The 18,138-nt window shown below is 38.7% G+C and overlaps 1 protein-coding gene across 1 annotated transcript in view; it reads right to left on the bottom strand.

Moving 5' to 3' along the window:
* Window positions 1–325: 325 nt before the first annotated feature.
* Window positions 326–18,138, bottom strand: part of RDM1 (RAD52 motif containing 1) — a 164,496-nt gene continuing 146,683 nt past the window's right edge. Inside the window, exon 7 of the mRNA XM_053718320.1 lies at window positions 326–535. Coding sequence (XP_053574295.1) covers window positions 437–535 — 99 coding nt within the window. The 3' untranslated portion in view covers window positions 326–436. The remainder of the gene's footprint in view (window positions 536–18,138) is intronic.

An 18,138-nucleotide genomic window follows, 5' to 3' on the forward strand; every position in this document is an offset into this window, starting at 1 on the left:
ATATATATATATATATATATATATATATATATATGTCAAGAGTATTAGTGGTGATGTTTAAAAGGGGTTTTTGAAGTAGCCAGACTAAGTTTTTATGTTATACTTATAAATGTAGCTGTTGGCTACAGAAATTGCTAAGAAATTACATCTAACCAAAATATGTAACAAGGCCATTATTCCAGAGAATGTCATGCAAATGCTTTGCAGGAAAGAAAAATTCCAATATGATAACGAAAAAAACATTTCTTAGGTAGAGAACAAAGAAACTGCTTTGACAAAAAAAATACAGAGATTATAGCAAGAAAGGTAAAAGCAATATCACCTATCCAAGTAACAAATATAAATTTAATTAAATCTTTAAAATCAAGCAACAATTTACAATAAAAAAAAAAAAATTCTACAGATAAACAGATCTGTCATGATTTCGCCAATCTTTTTACTTCCTATCTGCAAATGATTCTTCATGAAAGGTCATTTCTGAGAGATCCTCCTCTTCCCCTTCCTGAGTCATATGCGTCCAAGTAAAATCATTTACCTAGAGAAATATAGAACAAAAATATAAACAGTAAAAAGTGTTGGAGTTGACAAAGGACTTCTAATTCATTTAAGTAATCACTGTCTTTTTTTTTTTTTTTTTTTTTTTAAACCTACAAAAGAGCACACAAACCAGCACAACAAGGGATACTAAACCCAAATGTTTTTTCTTTAATGATTCAGATAGAGCATGCAATTTTAAGCAACTTTCTATTTTACTCCTACTATCAATTTTTCTTCATTCTCTTGCTATCTTTATTTAAAAGCAGGAATTTAAAGTTTAAGAGTCAGCCCATTTTAGGTTCAGCACCCTGGATAGCGCTTGCTTATTAGTGGCTTCATTTAAAAAAACAATAAGCAAGCATAACAGGTTCTCAACCAATAATGGTCCGGCTCTTAAGCTTTACATTCCTGCTTTTTAAATAAAGATAGCAAGAGAACCAAGAAAAAGAGAACCATTCCTGCTTTTTAAATAAAGATAGCAAGAGAACCAAGAAAAAGAGAACCATTCCTGCTTTTTAAATAAAGATAGCAAGAGAACCAAGAGAACCAAGGAGTAAATTAGAAAGTTGTTTAAAATTGCATACTCTTTTTGAATCAAAATGTGGGTTTAGTGTCCCTTTAAGGAAGTGGTGATTGTGTATAATAAGTTGTGTGTAATTCAGATACATTTTGCTTAGAGCAGATCTGTTATACCTGCATGGGCTGTGAATCTCTGCATGTGTCCATAATTGAACTGGACAGTCAAGTATATCAATGATCTGTTACGTAAAATCTGTACAGAAAAATATGTCTGCTTCTTAGATTCTCTGACATAGAGCCATAAAATATGGTAATGCTCTAGTACAGTATTACTGCACATGCACAGTGTTACTTCCTTTTAGCCATAGCCACATTTGTAAACAACCAAAGCACAAATCATTGAACCAGTAGTGAATGATGCTGTAATGAGAGGAGTCTCAGTCTTTTTTTGTAAAATAAAACTCTGTAGGATGAGCAAATACCAAGAAATCTACACTCCAAGAGATCTAAATAGGTAGAAACAGAAATGACGCTGGAAAGAAGGGGAGGAGTGTTTATGGGTGGAGGAGGAGGCCACACCCAGAAATAATTATCCAAGAATGCACACAACCTTAATATATGGCACTACAATAGAGAAGGAAAACAATTTATTTTGTGAAATTATTATGGTTCTTATATCTGCTGTATAGGGCTGCATGTATTGATGACAAATATTGTAATTAAAGAATGACACTCATAATTAAATACATAATTTTTTCATTAAAGGCAGTGCTTTAAAATGTGCTTTAATCATTGAGGGTTCATAGTTAAAATAGCCATTTTTGAAAACGTGATTTAAAGGAACATGATATTTAAATGCTGAAGAACTTGAAAGAGATGCAGCATGGCATGTAAAGGGTCTTTAGGCAGCCAATCAGGATGCTAGTTAGGGATAGGCAAATGTGTTTATATTCGAATGTTAGAACGAATGTTATTGTAGAAATTCGATTTACATAATAGAATGTTGATAAGAACGAATATTCTTAAAAATTCTATTATCGAATGTTATTTACAGTTTTCGAATGTCACATTCAAATTCGAATGTCACATTCGATTTCAAACATTACATTTTTTTTTTTTTAATATATATTTGTCACCGACAACTGTTCGATATACAGAATCAATGCCCAACATGGCCATAAACATTTTAACCAAACCAAAATAGAAGTTATTCTTGCATAGTTGGGACAAAACTTAATAAGGATATAACATCATCTTCTCAGTGTTTTTACATTTCACACACAGCAGCACAAAAGCTGAAAGAAAAGAAAGAAAAGAAAAGAAAAGAAAGAAAAAGAAAAGAAAGAAAAGAAAGAAAAGAAAGAAAGAAAAGAAAGAAAAGAAAGAAAAAAAACACCGGAATTTATTCTTGATTATATTTCTCTAGTATTGGCTATCCAGGTAGCAGGAAACATATCTAATTTCACTAGTTCTGCAAAACTAGTGGAGGACAGAAACGGTAAAATAATATGTTTTTGAAGGGGGAGAGAATACGTCTTAATGATGGGACACCATCCCAAGAGAAAGTTTTTAATTCACTTTTCTGAAGCATCCTGAAGATGGTAAGATTCAAAAACAATTTGTTCTTGTATTGCTTTAATAATCAGTGAAAACCCAGGCACTCTTCTAGCTTTCCAGTATTTTAATATGAGGTGTCTAACAGACAAAATGATGGTATTTAGGATACGTATCCATTGACTGTCTCTGGTGTTTGACGTCGCTATCAACAAAAAAATATCTTGTAGTGTCAAAGAGACAGACAATTTAAAGTAATAATTAACCCAGTATATAGTTTTCAACCAAAGTTGGTTGATTTTGTGACAGAACCAGAACATATGGAACAAATCTGCTTTGGTATTATTAAAATGTAGCAATTTTAAGTGGGTATAAATAAAAATTATTAATAAGCTTCATGTGCGATTCTTTCCAGCTCATAGAGACTTTACACTTGCTTAAGGTAGTGAAGCTTTGTTTGATCCTGTCATGATCTATATCAGGAATAAATGGGATCCAAAAATTACAAATCTTATCCAAATAACCTTGGCTTTGCTTTGACAACATAATATCATACATCATTGAAATTGACGTGTCACCGGAGGAGAATTTTTGTAACAAGACTCTAAAATCAGACCACGCAACTGTTAAAGGAAACTGCCATTTCTGTGCAAATATAAAATGTCGTATCTGGAAATAAGCAAACAAATTTGACCTAGGTAGATCATATAAAAAGAAAAGAGATTCCGCTGAGGACACCTGATAGTTTCCATCAAATAGCTGCTTCACTAAACTTAGCCCTTTTTCAGCCCAAGATTTGAATACTTTTTGATTAATACCTGGGATAAATTGAGGATTACCCCTAATAGGAAGAAAATCCGAATATGTAAAGTCAATCCCTAAACTTCTACAGAATTTATGCCAGGCTAATACTATGTTCTTAAATGATATAAGGGAGAAAACGTTTGAAGGCAACTGTCGGGGATTACAATCAAGTATCGCTTTTAAGGCAAAGGGATGTATTAAAAATGTCTCTTCCTCAGTGGAGGAAAACAAAATGTATGCTTACCTGATAAATTTATTTCTCTTGTGGTGTATCCAGTCCACGGATTCATCCATTACTTGTGGGGTATTCTCCTTCCCAACAGGAAGCTGCAAGAGGACACCCACAGCTGAGCTGTCTATATAGCTCCTCCCCTAACTGCCACTCCCAGTCATTCGACTGAAGACAAGCAAGAGAAAAGGAGAAACTATAGGGTGCAGTGGTGACTGTAGTTTAAAAATAAAAAACACCTGCCTTAAAATGACAGGGCGGGCCGTGGACTGGATACACCACAAGAGAAATAAATTTATCAGGTAAGCATAAATTTTGTTTTCTCTTGTAAGGTGTATCCAGTCCACGGATTCATCCATTACTTGTGGGATACCAATACCAAAGCTATAGGACACGGATGAAGGGAGGGACAAGGCAGGCGCTTAAACGGAAGGCACCACTGCCTGTAAGACCTGTCTCCCAAAAATAGCCTCCGAAGAAGAAAAAGTATCAAATTTGTAGAATTTAGAAAAAGTATGAAGCGAAGACCAAGTCGCCGCCTTACAAATCTGTTCAACAGAAGCCTCATTCTTAAAAGCCCATGTGGAAGCTACCGCTCTAGTGCAATGAGCTGTAATTCTTTCAGGAGGCTGCTGGCCAGCAGTCTCATAAGCTAAGCGGATTATACTTCTTAGCCAAAAAGAAAGAGAAGTTGCCGAAGCCTTTTGGCCTCTCCTCTGTCCAGAGTAGACCACAAACAAAGCAGATGTTTGACGAAAATCCTTCGTAGCTTGTAAATAAAATTTTAAAGCACGAACCACATCAAGATTGTGTAATAGACGTTCCTTCTTTGAAGAAGGATTAGGACATACTGAAGTAACAACAATCTCCTGATTGATATTTTTATTAGATACCACCTTAGGAAGAAAACCAGGTTTGGTATGTAACACTACCTTATGGAAAATGAGATAAGGGGAATCACATTGTAAAGCAGATAACTCTGAAACTCTTCGAGCCGAGGAGATAGCTACTAAAAACAGAACTTTCCAAGATAAAAGTTTAATATCTATGGAATGCAAAGGTTCAAACGGAACCCCTTGCAGAACCTTAAGAACTAAATTTAAACTCCATGGCGGAGCAACAGGTTTAAACACAGGCTTGATTCTAACTAAAGCCGGACAAAACGCCTAAACATCTGGAGTATCAGCCAGACGCTTGTGCAAAAGAATAGACAGAGCAGAAATCTGTCCCTTTAAGGAACTAGCTGACAATCCCTTCTCCAATCCTTCTTGGAGAAAAGATAATATCCTAGGAATCCTGACCTTACTCCATGAGTAACCTTTGGATTCACACCAATGAAGATATCTACACCATATCTTATGATAGATTTTCCTGGTGACCGGCTTTCGAGCCTGAATTAAGGTATCAATGACCGACTCAGAGAAACCACGCTTTGATAAAATCAAGCGTTCAATCTCCAAGCAGTCAGACACAGAGAAATTAGATTTGGATGGTTGAAAGGACCCTGAAGTAGAAGGTCCTGCCTCAGCTGCAGAGTCCATGGTGGAAGGGATGACATGTTCACCAGATCTGCATACCAAGTCCTGCGTGGCGACGCAGGTGCTATCAAAATCACTGAAGCTCTCTCCTGCTTGATCTTGACAATCAGACGAGGGAGCAGAGGAAACGGTGGAAACACATAAGCTAGGTTAACTTGGCGTTCTGACGAGACGCCATGAGATCCAGTTCTGGTTTGCCCCAAAGTTGAATCAACTGTGCAAATACCTCCGGATGGAGTTCCCACTCCCCCGGATAAAAAGTCCGCCTCCCAGTTCTCTACTCCTGGGATATGGATAGGTGATAGATGGCAAGAGTGAACCTCTGCCCATAAAATTATTTTTGAAACCTCCAACATTGCTAGGGAACTCCTTGTTCCCCCTTGATGGTTGATGTAGGCTACAGTCGTGATATTGTCCGACTGAAATCTGATGAACCTGACCGCAGCAAGCTGAGGCCAAGCCTGAAGAGCATTGAATATCGATCTTAGTTCCAGAATGTTTATCGGAAGGAGTGCCTCCTCCTGAGTCCACGAGCCCTGAGCCTTCAGGGAGTTCCAGACTGCATCCCAACCCAGAAGGCTGGCATCTGTTGTTACTATTGTCCAATCTGGCCTGCGGAAGGTCATACCCTTGGACAGATGGACCCGAGATAGCCACCAGAGAAGAGAATCCCTGGTCTATTGATCCAGATTTAGTAGAGGGGAGAAATCTGTGTAATCCCCATTCCACTGACTGAGCATGCAAAGTTGCAGCGGTCTGAGATGTAGGCAGGCAAACGGCACTATGTCCATTGCCTCTACCATTAAGCCGATTACTTCAATACACTGAGCCACTGAAGGGCGAGAAGTAGAATAAAGAACACGGCAGGAATTTAGAAGTTTTGACAACCTGGCCTCTGTCAGGTAAATCTTCATTTCTACAGAATCTATCAGAGTTCCTAGGAAGGAAACTCTTGTGAGAGGGGATAGAGAACTATTTTCTTCGTTCACCTTCCACCCATGAGACCTCAGGAATGCAAGAATAATGTCCGTATGGGACCTGGCGATTGAAAATTTGACGCCTGTATCAGAATGTCGTCTAGGTAAGGGGCTACTGCTATACCCCGCGGCCTTAGGACCGCTAGGAGTGACCCTAGAACCTTTGTAAAGATTCTTGGTGCCGTAGCTAACCCAAAGGGAAGAGCCACAAACTGGTAATGCCTGTCTAGGAAGGCAAACCTGAGAAACCGATGATGATCTCTGTGTATCGGAATGTGAAGATAAGCATCCTTTAAGTCCTCGGTAGTCATATATTGACCCTCCTGGATCATAGGTAGGATGGTTCGAATAGTCTCCATCTTGAAGGATGGGACCCTGAGAAATTTGTTTAAGATCTTGAGATCTAAGATTGGTCTGAAGGTTCCCTCTTTCTTGGGAACTACAAACAGATTTGAATAGAAGCCTTGCCCCTGTTTCTCCTTCGGAACTGGGTGGATCACTCCCATTACTAGGAGGTCTTGAACACAATGTAAGAATGCCTCTCTCTTTATCTGGTTTGCAGATAATAGTGAGAGATGAAATCTCCCTTTTGGGGAAGAAGCTTTGAAGTCCAGAAGGAAGATATCCCTGGGACACAATTTCCAACGCCCAGGGATCCTGGACATCTCTTGCCCAAGCCTGGGCGAAGAGAGAAAGTCTGCCCCCTACTAGATCAGTTTCCGGATCGGGGGCTGATCCATCATGCTGTCTTAGAGGCAGCAGCAGGTTTTTTTGGCCTGCTTTCCCTTGTTCCAAGCCTGGTTAGGTCTCCAGACTGGCTTGGACTGGGCAAAATTTCCCTCTTGTTTTGTATTAGAGGAAGTTGAAGCTGCGCCACTCTTGAAGTTTCGAAAGGAACGAAAATTAGTCTGTTTGGTCCTTAATTTGTTGGATCTATCCTGAGGAAGGGCGTGACCTTTTTCCTCCAGTAATATCAGAAATGATCTCCTTCAGTCCAGGCCCGAATAGGGTATGCCCATTGAAGGAAATGTTGAGAAGCTTAGACTTTGAAGTAACGTCAGCTGACCAGGATTTAAGCCATAGCGCCCTACGCGCCTGAATAGAAAAAACATAATTTATGTAAGACCTTACCTGATAAATTCATTTCTTTCATATTAGCAAGAGTCCATGAGCTAGTGACGTATGGGATATACATTCCTACCAGGATGGGCAAAGTTTCCCAAACCTTAAAATGCCTATAAATACACCCCTCACCACACCCACAAATCAGTTTAACGAATAGCCAAGAAGTGGGGTGATAAGAAAAAAGTCTGAAAGCATAAAAAATAAGGAATTGGAATAATTGTGCTTTATACAAAAAAAAATCATAACCACCACAAAAAGGGCGGGCCTCATGGACTCTTGCTAATATGAAAGAAATTAATTTATCAGGTAAGTTCTTACATAAATGATGTTTTCTTTCATGTAATTAGCAAGAGTCCATGAGCTAGTGACGTATGGGATAATGAATACCCAAGATGTGGATCTTTCCACACAAGAGTCACTAGAGAGGGAGGGATAAAATAAAGACAGCCAATTCCGCTGAAAAATAATCCACACCCAAAACAAAGTTTAAATCTTATAATGAAAATATAAGCAGAAGAATCAAACTGAAACAGCTGCCTGAAGCACTTTTCTACCAAAGTCTGCTTCTGAGGAAGAAAACACATCAAAATGATAGAATTTAGTAAAAGTATGCAAAGAAGACCAAGTTGCTGCTTTGCAAATCTGATCAACCGAAGCTTCATTCCTAAATGCCCAGGAAGTAGAGACTGACCTAGTTGAATGAGCTGTAATCCTTTGAGGCGGAGTTCTACCCGACTCAACATAAGCATGATGAATCAAAGACTTTAACCACGATGCCAAAGAAATGGCAGAAGCCTTCTGACCTTTCCTAGAACCAGAAAAGATAACAAATAGACTAGAAGTCTTTCGGAAATCTTTAGTAGCTTCAACATAATATTTCAAAGCTTTAACCACATCCAAAGAATGCAACGATCTTTCCTTAGAATCCTTAGGATTAGGACACAATGAAGGAACTACAATTTCTCTACTAATGTTGTTAGAATTCACAACCTTAGGTAAAAATTTAAATGAAGTTCGCAAAACCGCCTTATCCTGATGAAAAATCAGAAAAGGAGACTCACAAGAAAGAGCAGATAATTCAGAAACTCTTCTAGCAGAAGAGATGGCCAAAAGAAACAAAACTTTCCAAGAAAGTAATTTAATATCCAGCGAATGCATGGGTTCAAACGGAGGAGCTTGAAGAGCCCCCAGAACCAAATTCAAACTCCAAGGAGGAGAGATTGACTTAATGACAGGTTTTATACGAACCAAAGCCTGTACAAAACAATGAATATCAGGAAGAATAGCAATCGTTCTGTGAAAAAAAACAGAAAGAGCAGAGATTTGTCCTTTCAAGGAACTTGCAGACAAACCTTTATCCAAACCATCCTGAAGAAACTGTAAAATTCTAGGAATTCCAAAAAGAATGCCAGGAAAAATGATGAGAAGAACACCAAGAAATGTAAGTCTTCCAGACTCGATAATATATCTTCCTAGATACAGATTTACGAGCCTGTAACATAGTATTAATTACTGAGTCAGAGAAACCTCTATGACTGAGAATCAAGCGTTCAATCTCCATACCTTCAAATTTAAGGATTTGAGATCCTGATGGAAAAAAAGACCTTGCGATAGAAGGTCTGGTCTTAACGGAAGAGTCCACGGGTGGCAAGTAGCCATCTGGACAAGATCCGCATACCAAAACCTGTGAGGCCATGGTGGGGCCACCAGCAGAACAGATGAACGCTCCTTTAGAATCTTGGAAATCACTCTTGGAAGAAGAACTAGAGGCGGAAAGATATAGGCAGGATGATACTTCCAAGGAAGTGACAATGCATCCACTGCTTCCGCCTGAGGATCCCTGGATCTGGACAGATACCTGGGAAGTTTCTTGTTTAGATGAGAAGCCATCAGATCTATTTCTGGAAGTCCCCACATTTGAACAATCTGAAGAAATACTTCTGGATGAAGAGGCAACTCGCCCGGATGTAATGTCTGGCGACTGAGATAATCCGCTTCCCAATTGTCTATACCTGGGATATGAACCACAGAAATTAGACAGGAGCTGGATTCCGCCCAAACAAGTATTCGAGATACTTCTTTCATAGCCAGAGGACTGTGAGTCCCTCCTTGATGATTGACATATGCCACGGTTGTGACATTGTCCGTCTGAAAACAAATGAATGACTCTCTCTTTAGAAGAGGCCATGACTGAAGAGCTCTGAAAATTGCACGGAGTTCCAAAATGTTGATTGGTACTCTCGCCTCCTGAGATTCCCAAACCCCTTGAGCTGTCAGAGACCCCCATACAGATCCCCAACCTGTCAGACTTGCAGCTGTTGAGATCACAGGCCAGGTCGGAAGAACAAAAGAAGCCCCCTGAACTAAACGATGGTGGTCTGTCCACCACGTCAGAGAGTGTCGTACAATCGGTTTTAAAGATATTAATTGCGATATCTTTGTATAATCCCTGCACAACTGGTTCAGCATACAGAGCTGAAGAGGTCGCATGTGAAAACGAGCAAAGGGGATCGCGTCCGATGCAGCAGTCATAAGACCTAGAATTTCCATGCATAAGGCTACCAAAGGGAATGATTGAGACTGAAGGTTTCGACAAGCTGAAACCAATTTCAGACGTCTTTTGTCCGTTAGCGACAGAGTCATGGACACTGAATCTATCTGGAAACCTAAAAATGTTACCCTTGTCTGAGGAGTCAACGAACTCTTTGGTAAATTGATCCTCCAACCATGTTCTTGAAGAAACGATACAAGTTGATTCGTATGAGATTCTGCTAAAAGTGAAGACTGAGCAAGTACCAAGATATCGTCCAAATAAGGAAATACCACAATACCCTGTTCTCTGATTACAGATAGAAGGGCACCGAGAACCTTTGTTCCTTGGAGCTGCTGCTAGGCCAAACGGCAGAGCAACAAACTGGTAATGCTTGTCTAGGAAAGAGAATCTCAGAAACTGATAGTGATCTGGATGAATCGGAATATGCAGATATGCATCTTGTAAATCTATTGTGGACATATAATGCCCTTGCTGAACAAAAGGCAGAATAGTCCTTATAGTTACCATTTTGAATGTTGGTATCCTTACATAACGATTCAATATTTTTAAATCCAGAACTGGTCTGAAGGAATTCTCCTTCTTTGGTACAATGAAGAGATTTGAGTAAAACCCCAGCCCCTGTTCCAGAACTGGAACTGGCACAATTACTCCAGCCAACTCTAGATCTGAAACACATTTCAGAAATGCTTGAGCCTTCACTGGATTTATTGGGACACGGGAAAGAAAAAATGTTTTTGCAGGAGGCCTTATCTTGAAGCCTATTCTGTATCCTTGTGAAACAATGTTCTGAATCCAAAGATTGTGAATCGAATTGATCCAAATTTCCTTGAAACAACGTAATCTGCCCCCTACCAGCTGTGCTGGAATGAGGGCCGCACCTTCATGTGGACTTGGGAGATGGCTTTGGCTTTCTAAAGGGCTTGGATTTATTCCAGACTGGAGATGGTTTCCAAACTGAAACCGTTCCTGTAGGGGAAGGATCAGGCTTTTGTTCCTTATTGTGACGAAAGGAACGAAAACGATTAGCAGACCTAAATTTACCTTTAGATTTTTTATCCTGTGGTAAAAAAGTTCCTTTCCCCCCAGTAACAGTTGAAATAATAGAATCCAACTGAGAACCAAACAATTTATTACCTTGGAAAGAAAGGAAAAGCAAAGTTGACTTTGAAGACATATCAGCATTCCAAGTTTTAAGCCATAAAGCTCTTCTAGCTAAAATAGCTAAAGACATATACCTGACATCAACCCTAATGATATCAAAGATGGCATCACAAATAAAATTATTAGCATGTTGAAGAAGATTAACAATGCTATGAGTATTATGATCTGTTACTTGTTGTGCTAAGGCTTCTAACCAGAAAGTTGAAGCTGCATCAACATCTGCCAAAGATATAGCAGGTCTAAGAAGATTACCTGAACATAAGTAAGCTTTTCTTAGAAAGGATTCAATTTTCCTATCTAAAGGATCCTTAAAGGAAGTACTATCTGCCGAAGGAATAGTAGTACGTTTAGCAAGAGTAGAGATAGCCCCATCAACTTTAGGGATTTTGTCCCAAAACTCTAATCTGTCAGATGGCACAGGATATAATTGTTTAAACCGTTTAGAAGGAGTAAATGAATTACCCAGATTATTCCATTCCCTGGAGATTACTTCAGAAATAGCATCAGGGACGGGAAAAACCCCCGGAATAACCGCAGGAGATTTAAAAACCGTATTCAAACGTTTAGATTTAGTAACAAGAGGACCAGAATCCTCTATTTCTAATGCAATTAGGACTTCTTTAAGTAAAGAACGAATAAATTCCATTTTAAATAAATAACATAATTTATGTAAGAACTTACCTGATAAATTCATTTCTTTCATATTAGCAAGAGTCCATGAGCTAGTGACGTATGGGATATACATTCCTACCAGGAGGGGCAAAGTTTCCCAAACCTCAAAATGCCTATAAATACACCCCTCACCACACCCACAAATCAGTTTAACGAATAGCCAAGAAGTGCTTTATACAAAAAAATCATACCCACCACAAAAAAGGGTGGGCCTCATGGACTCTTGCTAATATGAAAGAAATGAATTTATCAGGTAAGTTCTTACATAAATTATGTTTTCTTTCATGTAATTAGCAAGAGTCCATGAGCTAGTGACGTATGGGATAATGACTACCCAAGATGTGGATCTTCCACGCAAGAGTCACTAGAGAGGGAGGGATAAAATAAAGACAGCCAATTCCGCTGAAAATAATCCACACCCAAAGAAAGTTTAAAACTTATAATGAAAAAAACTGAAATTATAAGCAGAAGAAACAAACTGAAACAGCTGCCTGAAGTACTTTTCTACCAAAAACTGCTTCAGAAGAAGAAAACACATCAAAATGGTAGAATTTAGTAAAAGTATGCAAAGAAGACCAAGTTGCTGCTTTGCAAATCTGAACAACCGAAGCTTCATTCCTAAACGCCCAGGAAGTAGAAACTGACCTAGTAGAATGAGCTGTAATCCTTTGAGGCGGAGTTCTACCCGACTCAACATAAGCATGATGAATTAAAGATTTCAACCAAGATGCCAAAGAAATGGCAGAAACCTTCTGACCTTTCCTAGAACCGGAAAAGATAACAAATAGACTAGAAGTCTTTCTGAAATTCTTAGTAGCTTCAACATAATATTTCAAAGCTCTAACTACATCCAAAGAAAGCAATGATTTCTCCTTAGAATTCTTAGGATTAGGACATAATGAAGGAACCACAATTTCTCTACTAATGTTGTTAGAATTCACAACCTTAGGTAAAAATTTAAAAGAAGTTCGCAACACCGCCTTATCCTGATGAAAAATCAGAAAAGGAGACTCACAAGAAAGAGCAGATAATTCAGAAACTCTTCTGGCAGAAGAGATGGCCAAAAGGAACAAAACTTTTCAAGAAAGTAATTGAATGTCCAAAGAATAAATAGGTTCAAACGGAGGAGTTTGAAGAGCCCCCAGAACCAAATTCAAACTCCAAGGAGGAGAAATTGACTTAATGACAGGTTTTATACGAACCAAAGCTTGTACAAAACAATGAATATCAGGAAGATTAACAATCTTTCTGAGAAAAAGAACAGAAAGAGCAGAGATTTGTCTTTTCAAGGAACTTGCAGACAAACCTTTATCCAAACCATCCTGAAGAAACTGTAAAATTCTCGGAATTCTAAAAGAATGCCAGGAAAAATGATGAGAAAGACACCAAGAAATATAAGTCTTCCAGACTCTATAATATATCTCCCTAGATACGGATTTACGAGATGGTGATCTGTCCACCACGTCAGAGAGTGTCGTACAATCGGTTTTAAAGATATTAATTGAGATATCTTTGTGTAATCCCTGCACCACTGGTTCAGCATACAGAGCTGAAGAGGCCGCATGTGAAAACGAGCAAAGGGGATTGCGTCCGATGCCGCAGTCAAAAGACCTAGAATTTCCATGCATAAGGCTACCGAAGGGAAAGATTGTGACTGAAGGTTTCGACAAGCTGATATCAACTTTAGACGTCTCATGTCTATCAAAGATAGAGTCATGGATACTGAATCTATCTGAAAACCTAAAAAGGTTACCTAAGTCTGAGGAATCAATGAACTTTTTAGTAAATTGATCCTCCAACCATGATGTTGAAGAAACACCACAAGTCGATTCGAATGAGATTCTGCTAAATGTGAAGACTGAGCAAGTACCAAGATATCGTCCAAATAAGGAATACCACAATACCCTGTTCTCTGATTACAGACAGAAGGGCACCGAGAACCTTCGTAAAAAATTATTGGAGCTGTAGCTAGGCCAAACGGCAGAGCCACAAACTGGTAATGCTTGTCTAGGAAAGAGAATCTCAGAAACTGATAGTGATCTGGATGAATCGGAATATGCAGATATGCATCCTGTAAATCTATAGTAGACATATAATGCCCTTGTTGAACAAAAGGCAGGATAGTCCTTACAGTTACCATTTTGAATGTTGGTATCCTTACATAACGATTCAATATTTTTAGATCCAGAACTGGTCTGAAGGAATTTTCCTTCTTTGGTACAATGGAGATTTGAATAAAACCCCAGTCCCTGTTCCAGAACTGGAACTGGCAAAATTACTCCAGTCAACTCTAGATCTGAAACACATTTCAGAAATGCTTGAGCCTTCGCTGGGTTTACTGGGACACGGGAAAGAAAAAATCTCTTTGCAGGAGGCCTTATCTTGAAGCCAATTCTGTACCCTTCTGAAACAATGTTCTGAAACCAGAGATTGTGAACGGAATTGATCCAAATTTCTTAGAAAAAACGTAATCTGCCCCCTACCAGCTGAGCTGGAATGAGGGCCGCACCTTCATGTGGACTTAGGAGCTGGCTTCGATTTTCTAAAAGGCTTGGATTTATTCCAGACTGGAGATGGTTTCCAAACTGATACCGCTCCTGAGGATGAAGGATCAGGTTTTTGTTCCTTGTTGTGACAAAAGGAACGAAAACGATTATTACCCTGGAAAGAAAGGGAAAGCAGAGTAGACTTAGAAGACATAACAGCATTCCAAGTCTTAAGCTATAAAGCTCTTCTAGCTAAAATAGCTAGAGACATATACCTGACATCAACTCTAATGATATCAAAGATGGCATTACAAATAAAATTATTAGCATGTTGAAGAATAAAAATGCTATGAGAATTATGATCTGTTACTTGTTGCGCTAAAGCTTCTAACCAAAAGATGAAGCTGCAGCAACATCCGCTAAAGATATAGCAGGTCTAAGAAGATTACCTGAACACAAGTAAGCTTTTCTTAGAAAGGATTCGATTTTCCTATCTAAAGGATCCTTAAGGAAGTACCATCTGCCGTAGGAATAGTAGTACGTTTAACAAGAGTAGAGACAGCAACATCAACTTTAGGGATTTTGTCCCAAAACTCTAATCTGTCAGATGGCACAGGATAAAATTGCTTAAAACGTTTAGAAGGAGTAAATGAATTACCCAAATTATTCCATTCCCTGGAAATTACTTCAGAAATAGCACTAGGGACAGGAAAAACTTCTGGAATAACTACAGGAGATTTAAAAACCTTATCGAAACGTTTAGATTTAGTATCAAAAGGACCAGAATCCTCAATTTCTAATGCAATTAGGACTTCTTTAAAATAAAGAACGAATAAATTTCATTTTAAATAAATATGAAGATTTATCAGCATCAACCTCTGAGACAGAATCCTCTGAACCAGAAGAACCATTATCAGAATCAGAATGATGATGTTCATTTAAAAATTCATCTGAAAAATGAGAAGTTTTAAAAGACTTTTTACGTTTACTAGAAGGAGGAATAACAGACATAGCCTTCTTAATGGATTTAGAAACAAAATCTCTTATGTTATCAGGAACACTCTGAGTATTAGATGTTGACAGAACAGCAACAGGTAATGTAACAGTACTAAAGGAAATATTATCTGCATTAACAGTTTGTCATGACAAAAACAGTACAAACAACAGCTGGAAGAACAGATACCATAAGTTTACAGTAGATACACTTAGCTTTGGTAACTCCAGCCCCAGGTAGCGATTTTCCAGAAGTATCTTCTGACTCAGTTTCAACGTGGGACATCTTGCAATATGTAATAGAAAAAAACAACATATAAAGCAAAATTGATCAAATTCCTTAAATGACAGTTTCAGGAATGGGAAAAAAATGCCAGTGAACAAGCTTCTAGCAACCAGAAGCAATAAAAAAATGAGACTTAAATAATGTGGAGACAATAGCGACGCCCATATTTTTTTAGCGCCAAAAATTACGCCCACATTATTTTATTGCGTCATTCTTGGCGCTGACTTTTTTGGCGCAAATTTTTTTTTTCTGTTTCCGGCGTCATACGTGTCGCCGGAAGTTGCGTCATTTTTGACGTTCTTTTGCGCCAAAAGTGTCGGCATTCCGGATGTGGCGTCATTTTTGGCGCCAAAAGCATTTAGGCGCCAAAAATGACGCCACATCCGGAACGCCGACACTTTTGGCGCAAAAGAACGTCAAAAATGACGCAACTTCCGGCGACACGTATGACGCCGGAAACAGAAAAAAAAAATTTGCGCCAAAAAAGTCAGCGCCAAGAATGACGCAATAAAATGAAGCATTTTCAGCCCCCGCGAGCCTAACAGCCCACAGGGAAAAAGTCAAATTTTTAAGGTAAGAAAAAAATTGATTGATTCATATGCATTATCCCAAATATGAAACTGACTGTCTGAAATAAGGAATGTTGAACATCCTGAGTCAAGGCAAATAAATGTTTGAATACATATATTTAGAACTTTTATAAAAAAGTGCCCAACCATAGCTTAGAGTGTCACAGAAAATAAGATTTACTTACCCCAGGACACTCATCTACATGTTGTAGAAAGCCAAACCAGTACTGAAACGAAAATCAGCAGAGGTAATGGTATATAAATAAGAGTATATCGTCGATCTGAAAAGGGAGGTAAGAGATGAATCTCTACGACCGATAACAGAGAACCTATGAAATAGACCCCGTAGAAGGAGATCATTGAATTCAAATAGGCAATACTCTCCTCACATCCCTCTGACATTCACTGCACGCTGAGAGGAAAACCGGGCTCCAACCTGCTGCGGAGCGCATATCAACGTAGAATCTAGCACAAACTTACTTCACCACCTCCATAGGAGGCAAAGTTTGTAAAAACTGATTTGTGGGTGTGGTGAGGGGTGTATTTATAGGCATTTTGAGGTTTGGGAAACTTTGCCCCTCCTGGTAGGAATGTATATCCCATACGTCACTAGCTCATGGACTCTTGCTAATTACATGAAAGAAAAGAAGATTTATCAGTATCAATCCCTGAAACAGAATCCTCTGAACCAGAAAAATCAGTATCAGAAACAGAATCAGAATGATGATGTTCGTTTAAAAAGTCATCTGAAACATGAGAAGCTTAAAAGACCTTTTACGATTATTGGAAGGAGGAATAACAGACATAGCCTTCTTAATAGATTTAGAAACAAAATCTCTTATGTTAACAGGAACACCCTGAATATTAGATGTTGATGGAACAGCAACAGGTAATGGAACATTACTAAAGGAAAAAATTTCTGCATTAACAAGTTTGTCATGACATTCATCACAAACAACAGCCGGAGAAACAGTTACCACAAGCTTACAACAAATACACTTAACTTTGGTAGATCCAGCATCAGGCAGTGATTTTCCAGAAGTGGCTTCTGATTCAGGGTCAACCTGAGACATCTTGCAATATGTAATAGAAAAAACAACATATAAAGCAAAATTGGTAAAATTCCTTAAATGACAGTTTCAGGAATGGGAAAAAATGCCAATGAATAAGCCTCTAGCAAACCAGAAGCAATAAGCAATAAGACTTAAATATTGTGGAGACAACAATGACGCTCGAATTTTTTTAACGCCAAAAAAGACGCCACATCCGGTAACGCCGACATTTTTGGCGCAAAAACGTCAAAAAAATGACGCAACTTCCGGCGACACGTATGACGCCGGAAATGACAACATTTTTGCGCCAAGAAAGTCCGCGCCAAGAATGACGCAATAAAATGAAGCATTTTCAGCCCCCGCGAGCCTAACAGCCCACAGGAAAAAAGTCAAATTTTAAAGGTAAGAAAAAATTTATTTATTCATATGCATTATCCCAAATATGAAACTGACTGTCTGAAATAAGGAACGGTGAATATCCTGAATCAAGGCAAATACATGTTTAAACACATATATTTAGAACTTTATACAAAAGTGACCAGCCATAGCTTAGAGTGTCACAAAATAAGACTTACTTACCCCCGGACACTCTTCTACATGTAGTAGAAAGCCAAACCAGTACTGAAACGAGAATCAGTAGAGGTAATGGTATATAAGAGTATATCGTCGATCTGAAAAGGGAGGTAAGAGATTAATCTCTACGACTGATAACAGAGAACCTATGAAAAAGAGCCCGTAGAAGGAGATCATTGAATTCAAAAAGGCAATACTCTCTTGAATTCAAAAAGGCAATACTCTCTTCACATCCCTCTGACATTCACTGCACACTGAGAGGAAAACCGGGCTCCAGCCTGCTGCGAAGCGCATATCAACGTAGAATCTAGCACAAACTTACTTCACCACCTCCAAGGGAGGCAAAGTTTGTAAAACTGATTTGTGGGTGTGGTGAGGGGTGTATTTATAGGCATTTTAAGTTTTGGGAAACTTTGCCCCTCCTGGTAGGAATGTATATCCCATACGTCACTAGCTCATGGACTCTTGCTAATTACATGAAAGAAACCTGAGTTTTTAGCCGTTAGCTT

This window comes from Bombina bombina, chromosome 1, assembly GCF_027579735.1.
Source record: "Bombina bombina isolate aBomBom1 chromosome 1, aBomBom1.pri, whole genome shotgun sequence".
Lineage (NCBI taxonomy): Eukaryota > Metazoa > Chordata > Amphibia > Anura > Bombinatoridae > Bombina > Bombina bombina.